This window comes from Nerophis lumbriciformis, linkage group LG14 (genome assembly GCF_033978685.3).
Source record: "Nerophis lumbriciformis linkage group LG14, RoL_Nlum_v2.1, whole genome shotgun sequence".
In the NCBI taxonomy this organism is placed as follows: Eukaryota; Metazoa; Chordata; class Actinopteri; order Syngnathiformes; family Syngnathidae; genus Nerophis; species Nerophis lumbriciformis.
Window position 1 is genome coordinate 43,241,372 of NC_084561.2, and position 14,952 is coordinate 43,256,323.

Here is a 14,952-nt window from a genome sequence, read left to right on the forward strand (position 1 = left end):
CCTCCCGCTGCCTCAACAGAGCCAGTGCCATCATCAAAGACAGCACCCACCCTGGCTCTGACCTGTTCCACCTGCTGCCCTCTGGGAAGCGCTACAGGTGCATTAAAACCAAAACAAACAGGCTAAAGAACAGCTTCTTCCCCAGGGCCATAACCATCCTGAACGGACTGCCCCATTGTCCCTCATAACTGCCTTCTCTTCGGTGCAATAACCCATTCCACCAACCACCCTGTTTTTGTTTTTTTTCATGTATATATTAATTTCACACCATATTCATTGCACTTCTACATTTTTTATATATTTGCACATTGTTTTTCTAGCATGCACACATCGCACTGTATGGAATGGCCTCAATCTCGTTACCTTGCGTAATGACAATAAAGCTGATTCTGATTCTGAAAAGGATTTGAAAATCATTGTATTCCGTTTATATTTACATCTAACACAATTTCCCAACTCATATGGAAACGGGGTTTGTAGAATGCATAACAAAATAAGTCTTTGATAATGATTGTGAACAATAGGCAAGATTCCAAAGTGCACTTCTCCTTTAAGATAAGCATTTTAATGATTCAGTTTGACAAGTGTATCATAAAGATCACTCCGCTCCAATTATTTATATTTTATAAAGATCCACTCCGACAGTTTGACATTCCACTCTAATTGATCTCTTCCTACTCGTCGTCGTTTGTGCAAAGCACAGAATATTTACAGATCAAGATGAACGAGCACTCGGCTGCAACATGTCTCGTTAGAGCCCACAACAGTAGAGTCGAGGAGCACTTTTTGTCACGAGGTCCGTGTCTATATGAAAAACTCCTTTTGGTGAGCTGCACTCTGGTATACCGTCTCTTCGCTTAGGTGAGCATCGGTGATGTCAGGCTGTGCTGCTTTCATGTCCGGGTGTGGGTAAGTCTCACGTCGGCTGCAGGCGATTCTGGCGATGACGGCCAACACTGACAACGTGACGAAAACCACCAACGCGATCACCCCTAAAAACACAAGCATGGTGTAAATGTGAGGATTTGTAGCCAGCTAGAGCATTAAAGTATCATTTACAGGTAAAAGCCAGTAAATTAGAATATTTTGAAAAACTTGATTTATTTCAGTAATTGCATTCAAAAGGTGTAACTTGTACATTATATTTATTCATTGCACACAGACTGATGCATTCAAATGTTTATTTCATTTAATTTTGATGATTTGAAGTGGCAACAAATGAAAATCCAAAATTCCGTGTGTCACAAAATTAGAATATTACTTAAGGCTAATACAAAAAAGGGATTTTTAGAAATGTTGGCCAACTGAAAAGTATGAAAATGAAAAATATGAGCATGTACAATACTCAATACTTGGTTGGAGCTCCTTTTGCCTCAATTACTGCGTTAATGCGGCGTGGCATGGAGTCGATGAGTTTCTGGCACTGCTCAGGTGTTATGACAGCCCAGGTTGCTCTGATAGTGGCCTTCAACTCTTCTGCGTTTTTGGGTCTGGCATTCTGCATCTTCCTTTTCACAATACCCCACAGATTTTCTATGGGGCTAAGGTCAGGGGAGTTGGCGGGACAATTTAGAACAGAAATACCAGGGTCCGTAAACCAGGCACGGGTAGATTTTGCGCTGTGTGCAGGCGCCAAGTCCTGTTGGAACTTGAAATCTCCATCTCCATAGAGCAGGTCAGCAGCAGGAAGCATGAAGTGCTCTAAAACTTGCTGGTAGACGGCTGCGTTGACCCTGGATCTCAGGAAACAGAGTGGACCGACACCAGCAGATGACATGGCACCCCAAACCATCACCCACCCATGCAAATTTTGCATTTCCTTTGGAAATCGAGGTCCCAGAGTCTGGAGGAAGACAGGAGAGGCACAGGATCCACGTTGCCTGAAGTCTAGTGTAAAGTTTCCACCATCAGTGATGGTTTGGGGTGCCATGTCATCTGCTGGTGTCGGTCCACTCTGTTTCCTGAGATCCAGGGTCAACGCAGCCGTCTACCAGCAAGTTTTAGAGCACTTCATGCTTCCTGCTGCTGACCTGCTCTATGGAGATGGAGATTTCAAGTTCCAACAGGACTTGGCGCCTGCACACAGCGCAAAATCTACCCGTGCCTGGTTTACGGACCATGGTATTTCTGTTCTAAATTGGCCCGCCAACTCCCCTGACCTTAGCCCCATAGAAAATCTGTGGGGTATTGTGAAAAGGAAGATGCAGAATGCCAGACCCAAAAACGCAGAAGAGTTGAAGGCCACTATCAGAGCAACCTGGGCTGTCATAACACCTGAGCAGTGCCAGAAACTCATCGACTCCATGCCACGCCGCATTAACGCAGTAATTGAGGCAAAAGGAGCTCCAACCAAGTATTGAGTATTGTACATGCTCATATTTTTCATTTTCATATTTTTCAGTTGGCCAACATTTCTAAAAATCCCTTTTTTGTATTAGCCTTAAGTAATATTCTAATTTTGTGACACACGGAATTTTGGATTTTCATTTGTTGCCACTTCAAATCATCAAAATTAAATGAAATAAACATTTGAATGCATCAGTCTGTGTGCAATGAATAAATATAATGTACAAGTTACACCTTTTGAATGCAATTACTGAAATAAATCAAGTTTTTCAAAATATTCTAATTTACTGGCTTTTACCTGTATAATATGTTCTGCTCCATGGCCTCGTGGTTAGAGCAGGCCTGGGCAATTATTTTGACTCGGGGGCCACATTTAGAGAAAAAAATGTGTCTGGGGTAGAGATGCGCGGTTTGCGGACACAACCGCGGAGTCCGCGGATTATGCACGGATCGGGCGGATGAAATTAAAAAAAATTAGATTTTATCGTCGGGTCGGGTGGTTGAAATAAAAAAAAATTAGATTTTAAATAGATTCAGGCGGGTGGCAGTTAAACCAATTGGGAAATATATATACATAGTTAAATGTTGTTACCCACATACGAAAAACGAGCAGGCACCTGCAGCATATGCCACAACAGAAGAAAAAAAAAAAAAAGAGATGGACACTTTTACGGAGCGGAGAAGGGACGCCTCGCCGGGGTCCGGGACCGAGGCCCCTTCCCCCGAGAGGGCCCCACCGGGAGCCGTAGCTGAGGCGATCTGCGAGAAGGGCCCGACGCACGTCCAGGGTCACCACCGCGCCCACCGCACCGACACCCCGCCTCGTCCGCCACCCCCGTGGCCGGGGGCTCGTAACAGGGGTCACTCCGCGCGCTCCGCCCGCGCAGCTTACCTGCCCGCCACCCCCATTGCCGGGGGCGCGTAACAGGGGTCACTCCGCGCGCAGTGCGCTCACGAAAGGGGTGGGGCTCACCCTGGTTGATATAGACAGCAGGACGGTGGCCATGGAAGTCGGAACCCGCTAAGGAGTGTGTAACAACCCACCTGCCGAATCAACTAGCCCTGAAAATGGATGGCGCTGGAGCGTCGGGCTCATACGCGGCCGTCGCCGGCAGCGAGACGCGCTTGGAGGTGCGCTCAGCGCGGCTCCCATATGATTGCGCACTGGTGTGCGTCTGGGTCGTGACAACGTGGCACGCGAATGTCTGCACTGCATTGGATCAGTCTCCTTTCTTTAACAGGCAAAAGCTTTATAACCTCACTAATGCCTTGCATCGTCTATATTAGATATATAACAACGGGCGGGTGCGGTTCTGATCAAATGTTACATCGGGTGGATGGCGGATGGTTGACGACTTTCTGATGCGGTTGCGGATGAAATAATTGCCTATCCGCGCATCTCTAGTCTGGGGGCTATTTTTAGGAAAACTAATACAAAACCTCACAATAAAGTCTGATTGAATGCTAAAAATGTTATGACAGATCGCCTTAAAAACGGAATGGAACGGGCGGGAGCGGGCGGATGGCGGGCGGGTGCAGTTCTGATCAAACGTTACATCGGGTGGATGGCGGATGGTTGACGACTTTCTGATGCGGTTGCGGATGAAATATTTGCCTATCCGCGCATCTCTAATACACAGTCTTGCATACAGGAAAACCTACTGTCAAAACCAAATAGGCCACAAACAAGTTCTCAGGAGGCTAAAAGTGGTGATCTGTGTTCAATACCTCCAATTAGAGCCGAGTCAGTCCCCACGGTGTTGACCAGTGGTTGACTGGGATCCAGCGAGGCGGGTGTTTCTGGAAACAATGTAAAAAAAAACATGAAGCTAAAAGCAGGCATTTACATACACTTGTAAAGAACATCATGTCATGGCTGTCTTGACTTTCCAATCATTTCTACAACTCTTCTTCACACTTTTTTGCTGGTTTTCTTGCATTTTTAGGGCCCGCATGGCCCATTGTATAAGGACTCCCAATGCAATGGGACATAAGGACCTATTGAATTTCTAAGGTTTTATTCTTTATTCTTTATTCTTCCGCCGCCACATTAAACTGTAATTTGACCTACTTAACATGCTTCAAAACTCACCATATTTGACCCACACATCAGGACCTGCGAAAATTGCCTTTTTAAAAAAAAAAAACGAACCACAAAACTCAAAATTGCGCTCTAGCGCCCCCTAGGAAGAAAAAAAAAAACTAGACTGCCTGTAACTCCCACTAGGAAGGTCGGAGAGACATGAAACAAAAATCTCTATGTAGGTCTGACTTAGACCTACATTTCATAATAGTACAGCTAAAATCAACAAGAAGTTGGCAATTCCCCCTTCAAGACAAAAAAGTACTAAAAACAGTCACTTTTGCCTCTTTGAGCTGTAATTTGACCCCCTTAACACGCTTCAAAACTCACCAAACTGAACGCACACATCAGGACTGTCAAAAATTGCGATCTTTTAAAAAAACCTAAGCCCAAATCGCACTCTAGCGCAAGTTTTGAATAAAACGCAGAAAAAACTGCTCCTCGGAAGAAAAAAATGACAAAACTGCCTGTAACTCCCACTGGGAAGGTCGGAGAGACATGAAACAAAAACCTCTATGTAGGTCTGACTTAGACCTACATTTCATAATAGTACAGCTAAAATCAACAGGAAGTTGGCAATTCCCCCTTCAAGACAAAAAAGTACTAAAAACAGTCACTTTTGCCTCTTTGAGCTGTAATTTGACCCCCTTAACACGCTTCAAAACTCACCAAACTGAACGCGCACATCAGGACTGTCAAAAATTGCGATCTTATAAAAAACCTAACCCCAAATCTCAAAAATTGCGCTGAATAAAACGCAGAAAAAACCGCTCCTCGGAAGAAAAAAAATGACAAAACTGCCTGTAACTCCCACTGGGAAGGTCGGAGAGACATGAAACAAAAATCTCTATGTAGGTCTAACTTAGACCTACATGCCATAAATTGACAACCCCCAGCAAAAATCAACAGGAAGTTTGCTATTCCCCCTTCAAAACAAAATTTTTGTAAAAACCGGTCACCTTTCTTCAAACATTATCTCCTCTGAGCGCGTTTTGTTGTTTCGGCTTCAAACTAACACAGGAGAGAGATTGAACCCTTCTGATTAAAAGTTGGCGAAAGAGTTTTGATACCTGCTCCGGTTTTGATTTTATGACCCTTCAAAGAACCTCTGCGCTGATGCTGCTGTTTTTTCAAGATGGCTGCTTAAAAGCAGGAAGCACCAGCGTGCCCACACAATGCAGACAAGGTAGGTACACTACACAAAAGTATTGGGACAATTCGGACTAAAAGTAGACAAAAGTATTGGGACACTTATGACGAAAACTGAACAAAAGTATTGGGACACTTAGGACTAGCACCTGCCAAATATGCGGGCCCGACCAATGCTGCTTGCAGCTTTAATATTCTTTATTCTTTATTCTTCCGCCGCCACATTAAACTGTAATTTGACCCACTTAACATGCTTCAAAACTCACCATATTTGACCCACACATCAGGACCTGCGAAAATTGCCTTTTAAAAAAAAAAAAACGAACCACAAAACTTAAAATTGCGCTCTAGCGCCCCCTAGGGAAAAAAAAAACTAGACTGCCTGTAACTCCCACTAGGAAGGTCGGAGAGACATGAAACAAAAATCTCTATGTAGGTCTGACTTAGACCTACATTTCATAATAGTACAGCTAAAATCAACAGGAAGTTGGCAATTCCCCCTTCAAGACAAAAAAGTACTAAAAACAGTAACTTTTGCCTCTTTGAGCTGTAATTTGACCCCCTTAACACGCTTCAAAACTCACCAAACTGAACGCACACATCAGGACTGTCAAAAATTGTGATCTTATAAAAAACCTAACCCCAAATCTTAAAAATTGCGCTCTAGCGCAATTTTTGAATAAAACGCAGAAAAAACTGCTCCTCGGAAGAAAAAAAATGACAAAACTGCCTGTAACTCCCACTGGGAAGGTCGGAGAGACATGAAACAAAAACCTCTATGTAGGTCTAACTTAGACCTACATTTCATAAATTGACAACCCCCAGCAAAAATCAACAGGAAGTTTGCTATTCCCCCTTCAAAACAAAATTTTTGTAAAAACCGGTCACCTTTCTTCAAACATTATCTCCTCTGAGCGCGTTTGTCGTTTCGGCTTCAAACTAACACAGGAGAGAGATTGAACCCTTCTGATTAAAAGTTGGCGAAAGAGTTTTGATACCTGCTCCGGTTTTGATTTTATGACCCTTCAAAGAACCTCTGCGCTGATGCTGCTGTTTTTTCAAGATGGCTGCTTAAAAGCAGGCTGCACCAGCGTGCCCACACAATGCAGACAAGGTAGGTACACTAGACAAAAGTATTGGGACACTTCGGACTAAAAGTAGACAAAAGTATTGGGACACTTATGACGAAAACTGGACAAAAGTATTGGGACACTTAGGACTAGCACCTGCCAAATATGCGGGCCCGACCAATGCTGCTTGCAGCTTTAATATTCTTTATTCTTTATTCTTCCGCCGCCACATTAAACTGTAATTTGACCTACTTAACATGCTTCAAAACTCACCATATTTGACCCACACATCAGGACCTGCGAAAATTGCCTTTTAAAAAAAAAAAAAAAAACGAACCACAAAACTCAAAATTGCGCTCTAGCGCCCCCTAGGGAATAAAAAAAACTAGACTGCCTGTAACTCCCACTAGGAAGGTCGGAGAGACATGAAACAAACATCTCTATGTAGGTCTGACTTAGACCTACATTTCATAATAGTACAGCTAAAATCAACAGGAAGTTGGCAATTCCCCCTTCAAGACAAAAAAGTACTAAAAACAGTCACTTTTGCCTCTTTGAGCTCTAATTTGACCCCCTTAACACGCTTCAAAACTCACCAAACTGAACGCACATATCAGGACTGTCAAAAATTGCGATCTTATAAAAAACCTAACCCCAAATCTTAAAAATTGCGCTCTAGCGCAATTTTTGAATAAAACGCAGAAAAAACTGCTCCTCGGAAGAATAAAATGACAAAACTGCCTGTAACTCCCACTGGGAAGGTCGGAGAGACATGAAACAAAAACCTCTATGTAGGTCTCACTTAGACCTACATTTCACAAATTGACAACCCCCAGCAAAAATCAACAGGAAGTTTGCTATTCCCCCTTCAAAACAAAATTTTTGTAAAAACCGGTCACCTTTCTTCAAACATTATCTCCTCTGAGCGCGTTTTGTTGTTTCGGCTTCAAACTAACACAGGAGAGAGATTGAACCCTTCTGATTAAAAGTTGGCGAAAGAGTTTTGATACCTGCTCCGGTTTTGATTTTATGACCCTTCAAAGAACCTCTGCGCTGATGCTGCTGTTTTTTCAAGATGGCTGCTTAAAAGCAGGCAGCACCAGCGTGCCCACACAATGCAGACAAGGTAGGTACACTAGACAAAAGTATTGGGACAATTCGGACTAAAAGTAGACAAAAGTATTGGGACACTTATGACGAAAACTGAACAAAAGTATTGGGACACTTAGGACTAGCACCTGCCAAATATGCGGGCCCGACCAATGCTGCTTGCAGCTTTAATATTCTTTATTCTTTATTCTTCCGCCGCCACATTAAACTGTAATTTGACCTACTTAACATGCTTCAAAACTCACCATATTTGACCCACACATCAGGACCTGCGAAAATTGCCTTTTTAAAAAAAAAAAAAAACGACCCACAAAACTCAAAATTGCGCTCTAGCGCCCCTTAGGAAAACAAAAAACTAGACTGCCTGTAACTCCCACTAGGAAGGTCGGAGAGACATGAAACAAAAATCTCTATGTAGGTCTGACTTAGACCTACATTTCATAATAGTACAGCTAAAATCAACAGGAAGTTGGCAATTCCCCCTTCAAGACAAAAAAGTACTAAAAACAGTCACTTTTGCCTCTTTGAGCTGTAATTTGACCCCCTTAACGCGCTTCAAAACTCACCAAACTGAACGCGCACATCAGGACTATCAAAAATTGCGATCTTATAAAAAACCTAACCCCAAATCGCAAAATTGCGCTCTAGCGCAATTTTTGAATAAAACGCAGAAAAAACTGCTCCTCGGAAGAAAAAAATGACAAAACTGCCTGTAACTCCCACTAGGGAAGGTCGGAGAGACATGAAACAAAAACCTCTATGTAGGTCTAACTTAGACCTACATTTCATAAATTGACAACCCCCAGCAAAAATCAACAGGAAGTTTGCTATTCCCCCTTCAAAACAACATTTTTGTAAAAACCGGTCACCTTTCTTCAAACATTATCTCCTCTGAGCGCGTTTTGTTGTTTCGGCTTCAAACTAACACAGGAGAGAGATTGAACCCTTCTGATTAAAAGTTGGCGAAAGAGTTTTGATACCTGCTCCGGTTTTGATTTTATGACCCTTCAAAGAACCTCTGCGCTGATGCTGCTGTTTTTTCAAGATGGCTGCTTAAAAGCAGGCAGCACCAGCGTGCCCACACAATGCAGACAAGGTAGGTACACTACACAAAAGTATTGGGACAATTCGGACTAAAAGTAGACAAAAGTATTGGGACACTTATGACGAAAACTGAACAAAAGTATTGGGACACTTAGGACTAGCACCTGCCAAATATGCGGGCCCGACCAATGCTGCTTGCAGCTTTAATATTCTTTATTCTTTATTCTTCCGCCGCCACATTAAACTGTAATTTGACCTACTTAACATGCTTCAAAACTCACCATATTTGACCCCCACATCAGGACCTGCGAAAATTGCCTTTTTTTTAAAAAACCGAACCACAAAACTCAAAATTGCGCTCTAGCGCCCCCTAGGGAAAAAAAAAAACTAGACTGCCTGTAACTCCCACTAGGAAGGTCGGAGAGACATGAAACAAAAATCTCTATGTAGGTCTGACTTAGACCTACATTTCATAATAGTACAGCTAAAATCAACAGGAAGTTGGCAATTCCCCCTTCAAGACAAAAAAGTACTAAAAACAGTCACTTTTGCCTCTTTGAGCTGTAATTTGACCCCCTTAACACGCTTCAAAACTCACCAAACTGAACGCACACATCAGGACTGTCAAAAATTGCGATCTTATAAAAAAACCTAACCCCAAATCTCAAAATTGCGCTCTAGCGCAATTTTTGAATAAAACGCAGAAAAAAACTGCTCCTCGGAAGAAAGAAAATGACAAAACTGCCTGTAACTCCCACTGGGAAGGTCGGAGAGACATGAAACAAAAACCTCTATGTAGGTCTAACTTAATAATAATAATAATAACTGGGATTTATATAGCGCTTTTTCTAAGTACCCAAAGTCGCTTTACATGTAGAACCCATCAATCATTCACACCTGGTGGTGGTAAGCTACTTTCATAGCCACAGCTGCCCTGGGGTAGACTGACGGAAGCGTGGCTGCAATTTGCGCCAACGGCCCCTCCGACCACCACCTATCATTCTTCATTCAATTCACCGGTGTGAGTGGCACCGGGGGCAAAGGGTGAAGTGTGACGCCCAAGGACACAACGGCAGCGATTTTTTTGGATGGTAAGAGGCGGGGAGCGAACCTGCAACCCTCAGGTTTCTGGCACGGTTGCTCTACCCACTACGCCATGCCCCCACTTAGACCTACATTTCATAAATTGACAACCCCCAGCAAAAATCAACAGGAAGTTTGCTATTCCCCCTTCAAAACAAATTTTTTGTAAAAACCGGTCACCTTTCTTCAAACATGATCTCCTCTGAGCGCGTTTGTTGTTTCGGCTTCAAACTAACACAGGAGAGAGATTGAACCCTTCTGATTAAAAGTTGGCGAAAGAGTTTTGATACCTGCTCCGGTTTTGATTTTATGACCTTTCAAAGAAACTCTGCGCTGATGCTGCTGTTTTTTCAAGATGGCTGCTTAAAAGCAGGCAGCACCAGCGTGCCCACACAATGCAGACAAGGTAGGTACACTAGACAAAAGTATTGGGACAATTCGGACTAAAAGTAGACAAAAGTATTGGGACACTTATGACTACCACTGGACAAAAGTATTGGGACACCTACACTGGACAAAAGTATTGGGACACTTATGACGAAAACTGGACAAAAGTATTGGGACACTTAGGACTAGCACTTGCCAAATACGCGGGCCCGACCAATGCTGCTTGCAGCTTTAATTCTTTTTTTTTTTGTTTGATTTCATTTCGACACATCAGGCCCACACTTTCCATGTCTCGTCATTAGAGACAGATGTGCAATGGCAGTCCAGTCAGCCCCCCCGTCATCATACATGGAACACTCAAAGGTGGTCAGAATATCACTTTGGGTTCCGATCAATATATCGACTCCATAAAAAAAAAAGAAAAATGTAGATTGAACTACCAAACTACCAAATGAGAGCGTCAGAGAATTGATTGATTTGACCAATAAAGACGAGCAAAGTTGCTTGGCCGTGCAAATAGTAAAATGTTGGATGGTTTATGGGAATCTTTATAGGAGCTTTACAAGGTCCCAGAAGTGTTGACGCCGGTATTCTTTGACACCAGGAGCATTTTGCAGGATCAAGCAGCTCGTCTACAGAGAGATCCTGCGACGGACGCTTGCTTTGTTTAGTGCGCGAGAAGAGGCGAGAGTTGTGGCAGGACAACGTGTGGCTGCTCACAGTGGGCCCCATTCAGCAATAAGTTCTTAAGAACTGTGTCTCCTCGCCGCTCAGGAAAATCTTATTGTCCAAAAATTGCATTTTCCCATTGATAACGTCTCATCATTTTGCTTGGAATATGTGTAAAATATGTATATATATATACAGGTAAAAGCCAGTAAATTAGAATATTTTGAAAAACTAGATTTATTTCAGTAATTGCATTCAAAAGATGTAACTTGTACATTATATTTATTCATTGCACACAGACTGATGCATTCAAATGTTTATTTCATTTAATTTTGATGATTTGAAGTGGCAACAAATGAAAATCCAAAATTCCGTGTGTCACAAAATTAGAATATTACTTAAGGCTAATACAAAAAAGGGATTTTTAGAAATGTTGGCCAACTGAAAAGTATGAAAATGAAAAATATGAGCATGTACAATACTCAATACTTGCTTGGAGCTCCTTTTGCCTCAATTACTGCGTTAATGCGGCGTGGCATGGAGTCGATGAGTTTCTGGCACTGCTCAGGTGTTATGAGAGCCCAGGTTGCTCTGATAGTGGCCTTCAACTCTTCTGCGTTTTTGGGTCTGGCATTCTGCATCTTCCTTTTCACAATACCCCACAGATTTTCTATGGGGCTAAGGTCAGGGGAGTTGACGGGCCAATTTAGAACAGAAATACCATAGTCCGTAAACCAGGCACGGGTAGATTTTGCGCTGTGTGCATGCGCCAAGTCCTGTTGGAACTTGAAATCTCCATCTCCATAGAGCAGGTCAGCAGCAGGAAGCATGAAGTGCTCTAAAACTTGCTGGTAGACGGCTGCGTTGACCCTGCATCTCAGGAAACAGAGTGGACCGACACCAGCAGATGACATGGCACCCCAAACCATCACTGATGGTGGAAACTTTACACTAGACTTCAGGCAACGTGGATCCTGTGCCTCTCCTGTCTTCCTCCAGACTCTGGGACCTCGATTTCCAAAGGAAATGCAAAATTTGCTTTCGTCAGAAAACATGACTTTGGACCACTCAGCAGCAGTCCAGCTGGTGTCGGTCCACTGTGTTTCCTGAGATCCAGGGTCAACGCAGCCGTCTACCAGCAAGTTTTAGAGCACTTCATGCTTCCTGCTGCTGACCTGCTCTATGGAAATGGAGATTTCAAGTTCCAACAGGACTTGGCGCCTGCACACAGCGCAAAATCTACCCGTGCCTGGTTTACGGACCATGGTATTTCTGTTCTAAATTGGCCCGCCAACTCCCCTGACCTTAGCCCCATAGAAAATCTGTGGGGTATTGTGAAAAGGAAGATGCAGAATGCCAGACCCAAAAACGCAGAAGAGTTGAAGGCCACTATCAGAGCAACCTGGGCTCTCATAACACCTGAGCAGTGCCAGAAACTCATCGACTCCATGCCACGCCGCATTAACGCAGTAATTGAGGCAAAAGGAGCTCCAACCAAGTATTGAGTATTGTACATGCTCATATTTTTCATTTTCATACTTTTCAGTTGGCCAACATTTCTAAAAATCCCTTTTTTGTATTAGCCTTAAGTAATATTCTAATTTTGTGGCACACGGAATTTTGGATTTTCATTTGTTGCCACTTCAAATCATCAAAATTAAATGAAATAAACATTTGAATGCATCAGTCTGTGTGCAATGAATAAATATAATGTACAAGTTACACCTTTTGAATGCAATTACTGAAATAAATCAAGTTTTTCAAAATATTCTAATTTACTGGCTTTTACCTGTACATATATACACTCAGTCACGATCAAAACTTTACATACACTTTTACAGACCATAAAGTCATGGCTGTCTTGAGTTTCCGATCATTTCTACAACTCTTATTTTTTTGTGATAGAGTGATTAGAGCACATACTTGTGGCCTAACAGCTCAATTTGCATTTCATCTGACATCACATGGACAAATATAAGACCCTCGAGGAAAGTTATGTGGTCAGATAAAACAAAAATGGAGATGTTTAGCCACAATACCCAGCAATATGTTTGGAGGATAAAAGGTGAGGCCTTTAATCCCAGGAACCACATTCCTACCGTCAAGCATGGTGGTGGTAGTATTATGCTCTGGGCCTGTTTTGCTGCCAATGGAACTGCTGCTTTACAGAGAGTAAATGGGACAATGAAAAAGGAGGATTACCTCCAAATTCTTCAGGACAATCTAAAATCATCAGCCCGGAGGTTGGGTCTTGGGCGCAGTTGGGTGTTCCAACAGGACAATGACCCCAAACACACCTCAAAAGTGATAAAGGAATAGCTAAATCAGGCTAGAATGAAGGTTTAAAAATGGCCTTCCCAAAGTCCTGACTTAAACGTGTGGACAATGCTGAAGAAACAAGTCCATGTCAGAAAACCAACAAATTTAGCTGAACTGCACCAATTTTGTCAAGAGGAGTGGTCAAAAATTCAAGCAGAAGCTTGTGGATGGCTACTGACGGAGGCAGATGATTAGATATATCCATATTTGTGTGTTACTTCTTTTAAACCATAGTCATATTACAAAACAGCTAGTGTTCTTTATTTGTTATCTTTTGGTTGTCTACAAGCACTGTGTGCCAACTTTTGAGAATGTGAAGGGGGAGATCGTCTAAAACCGACTTTAGATGATACACAAAAGGGACCTGGAGTGAGCTGAGAGAGAGGGGGAGTAGTAATAAATTATTTCTCTTATCTTTTTCCCTTTGCCCAGCTGTGGAGTAAGAGGGACAAGGAGGGTGGGGGCAAGAGAGACGTTAAAGAAGAGAAATTTTCCATATGTTGGGATTAGACCATTTTTAGCTGTGCGAGTGAGCACTTCTGTACTGGATTTGGTCTCAAGTTTATTTCCAAAGGCTCTGGAAATAAAATGACAAAATACCTATTCTGTCTCTGGTGGTTCTTCTACTCAGCTTTATGTGTCATCAAAAGAGCTTGGGAGTGACCAGCAACCATGCGGACCTGACCTGTTTTCACGTCCGCTTTCCCACAATATAAACAGCGTGCCTGCCCAATCACGTTATAACTGTAGAATGATGGAGGGCGAGTTCTTGGTTTCTTATGTGGGTTTATTGTTAGGCAGTTTCATTAACGTCCTCCCAGCGCGGTAACAACACACAACAACAGCAGTCACTTTTTTGTATACCGTAAAGCAGTTTGTCTGCCGTAAGCAGCAATGTTGTGACACTCTTAAACAGGACAATACTGCCATCTACTGTACATGCATGTGTGACAATAACATCGAGGGCAGGGGTGCTCATTACGTCGATCGCGAGCTACCGGTCGATCTCGGAGGGTGTGTCAGTCGATCACCAGCCAGGCATTAAAAAAATAGTCCTAAAAATGAGCGATCATAAATCTTCACTATGACGTCACTTTCGTCACTTGATTGACATTCACGGCACCCGAGGGTCTTCTGAGATGATGCTGGCTGCTGCCAGCTCATTAAAATTACCGACTGGAAGGCGAGAAACACTTTATTTCAACAGACTCTGGCGCCGTACCTGTCGTCAAAACTCCAAAGACCGACTGCACAGTTGCACAGTTGCGCTAACAAAATAAGAGTCTCAGAAAGCTGGCGTGCACAAGCTAGCAAGCTACGGAGTTTGCCGACAATGTATTTCTTGTAAAGTGTCTACAAAGGAGTACGGAAGCTGGAAAAATAAGATGCCAAAAACCAACCACTTCCATGTGGTATTGGACAGAAAGGAGGACTTTTTTCTCCTCCATTCGAAAATGCGGACGTTATCAGCACTACTGTCTGATTCCTATCAATGCAAGTCATCAGAATCAGGTAATACACCAACTTATATTCTTGTCTTCATGAAAGAAAGGAATCTATATGTGTTAAACATGCTTGTATTATCTTTAAACACTTTTAACTTATTAACAATATTAACTATATGTGTTAAACATGCTTGTATTATCTTTAAACACTTTTAACTTATTAACAATATTAACTATGTGTTAAACA

At 42.7% G+C, this 14,952-nt stretch overlaps 1 protein-coding gene across 1 annotated transcript in view; it reads right to left on the bottom strand.

Moving 5' to 3' along the window:
* Positions 1-607: 607 nt before the first annotated feature.
* Positions 608-14,952, bottom strand: part of LOC133616345 (contactin-associated protein-like 4) — a 306,751-nt gene continuing 292,406 nt past the window's right edge. Inside the window, exons 23-24 of the mRNA XM_061975492.1 lie at positions 4,075-4,146; positions 608-992 (exon numbers count right to left, since the gene is read on the bottom strand). Of these exons, the coding sequence (XP_061831476.1) occupies positions 805-992; positions 4,075-4,146 (260 nt within the window). The 3' untranslated portion in view covers positions 608-804. The remainder of the gene's footprint in view (positions 993-4,074; positions 4,147-14,952) is intronic.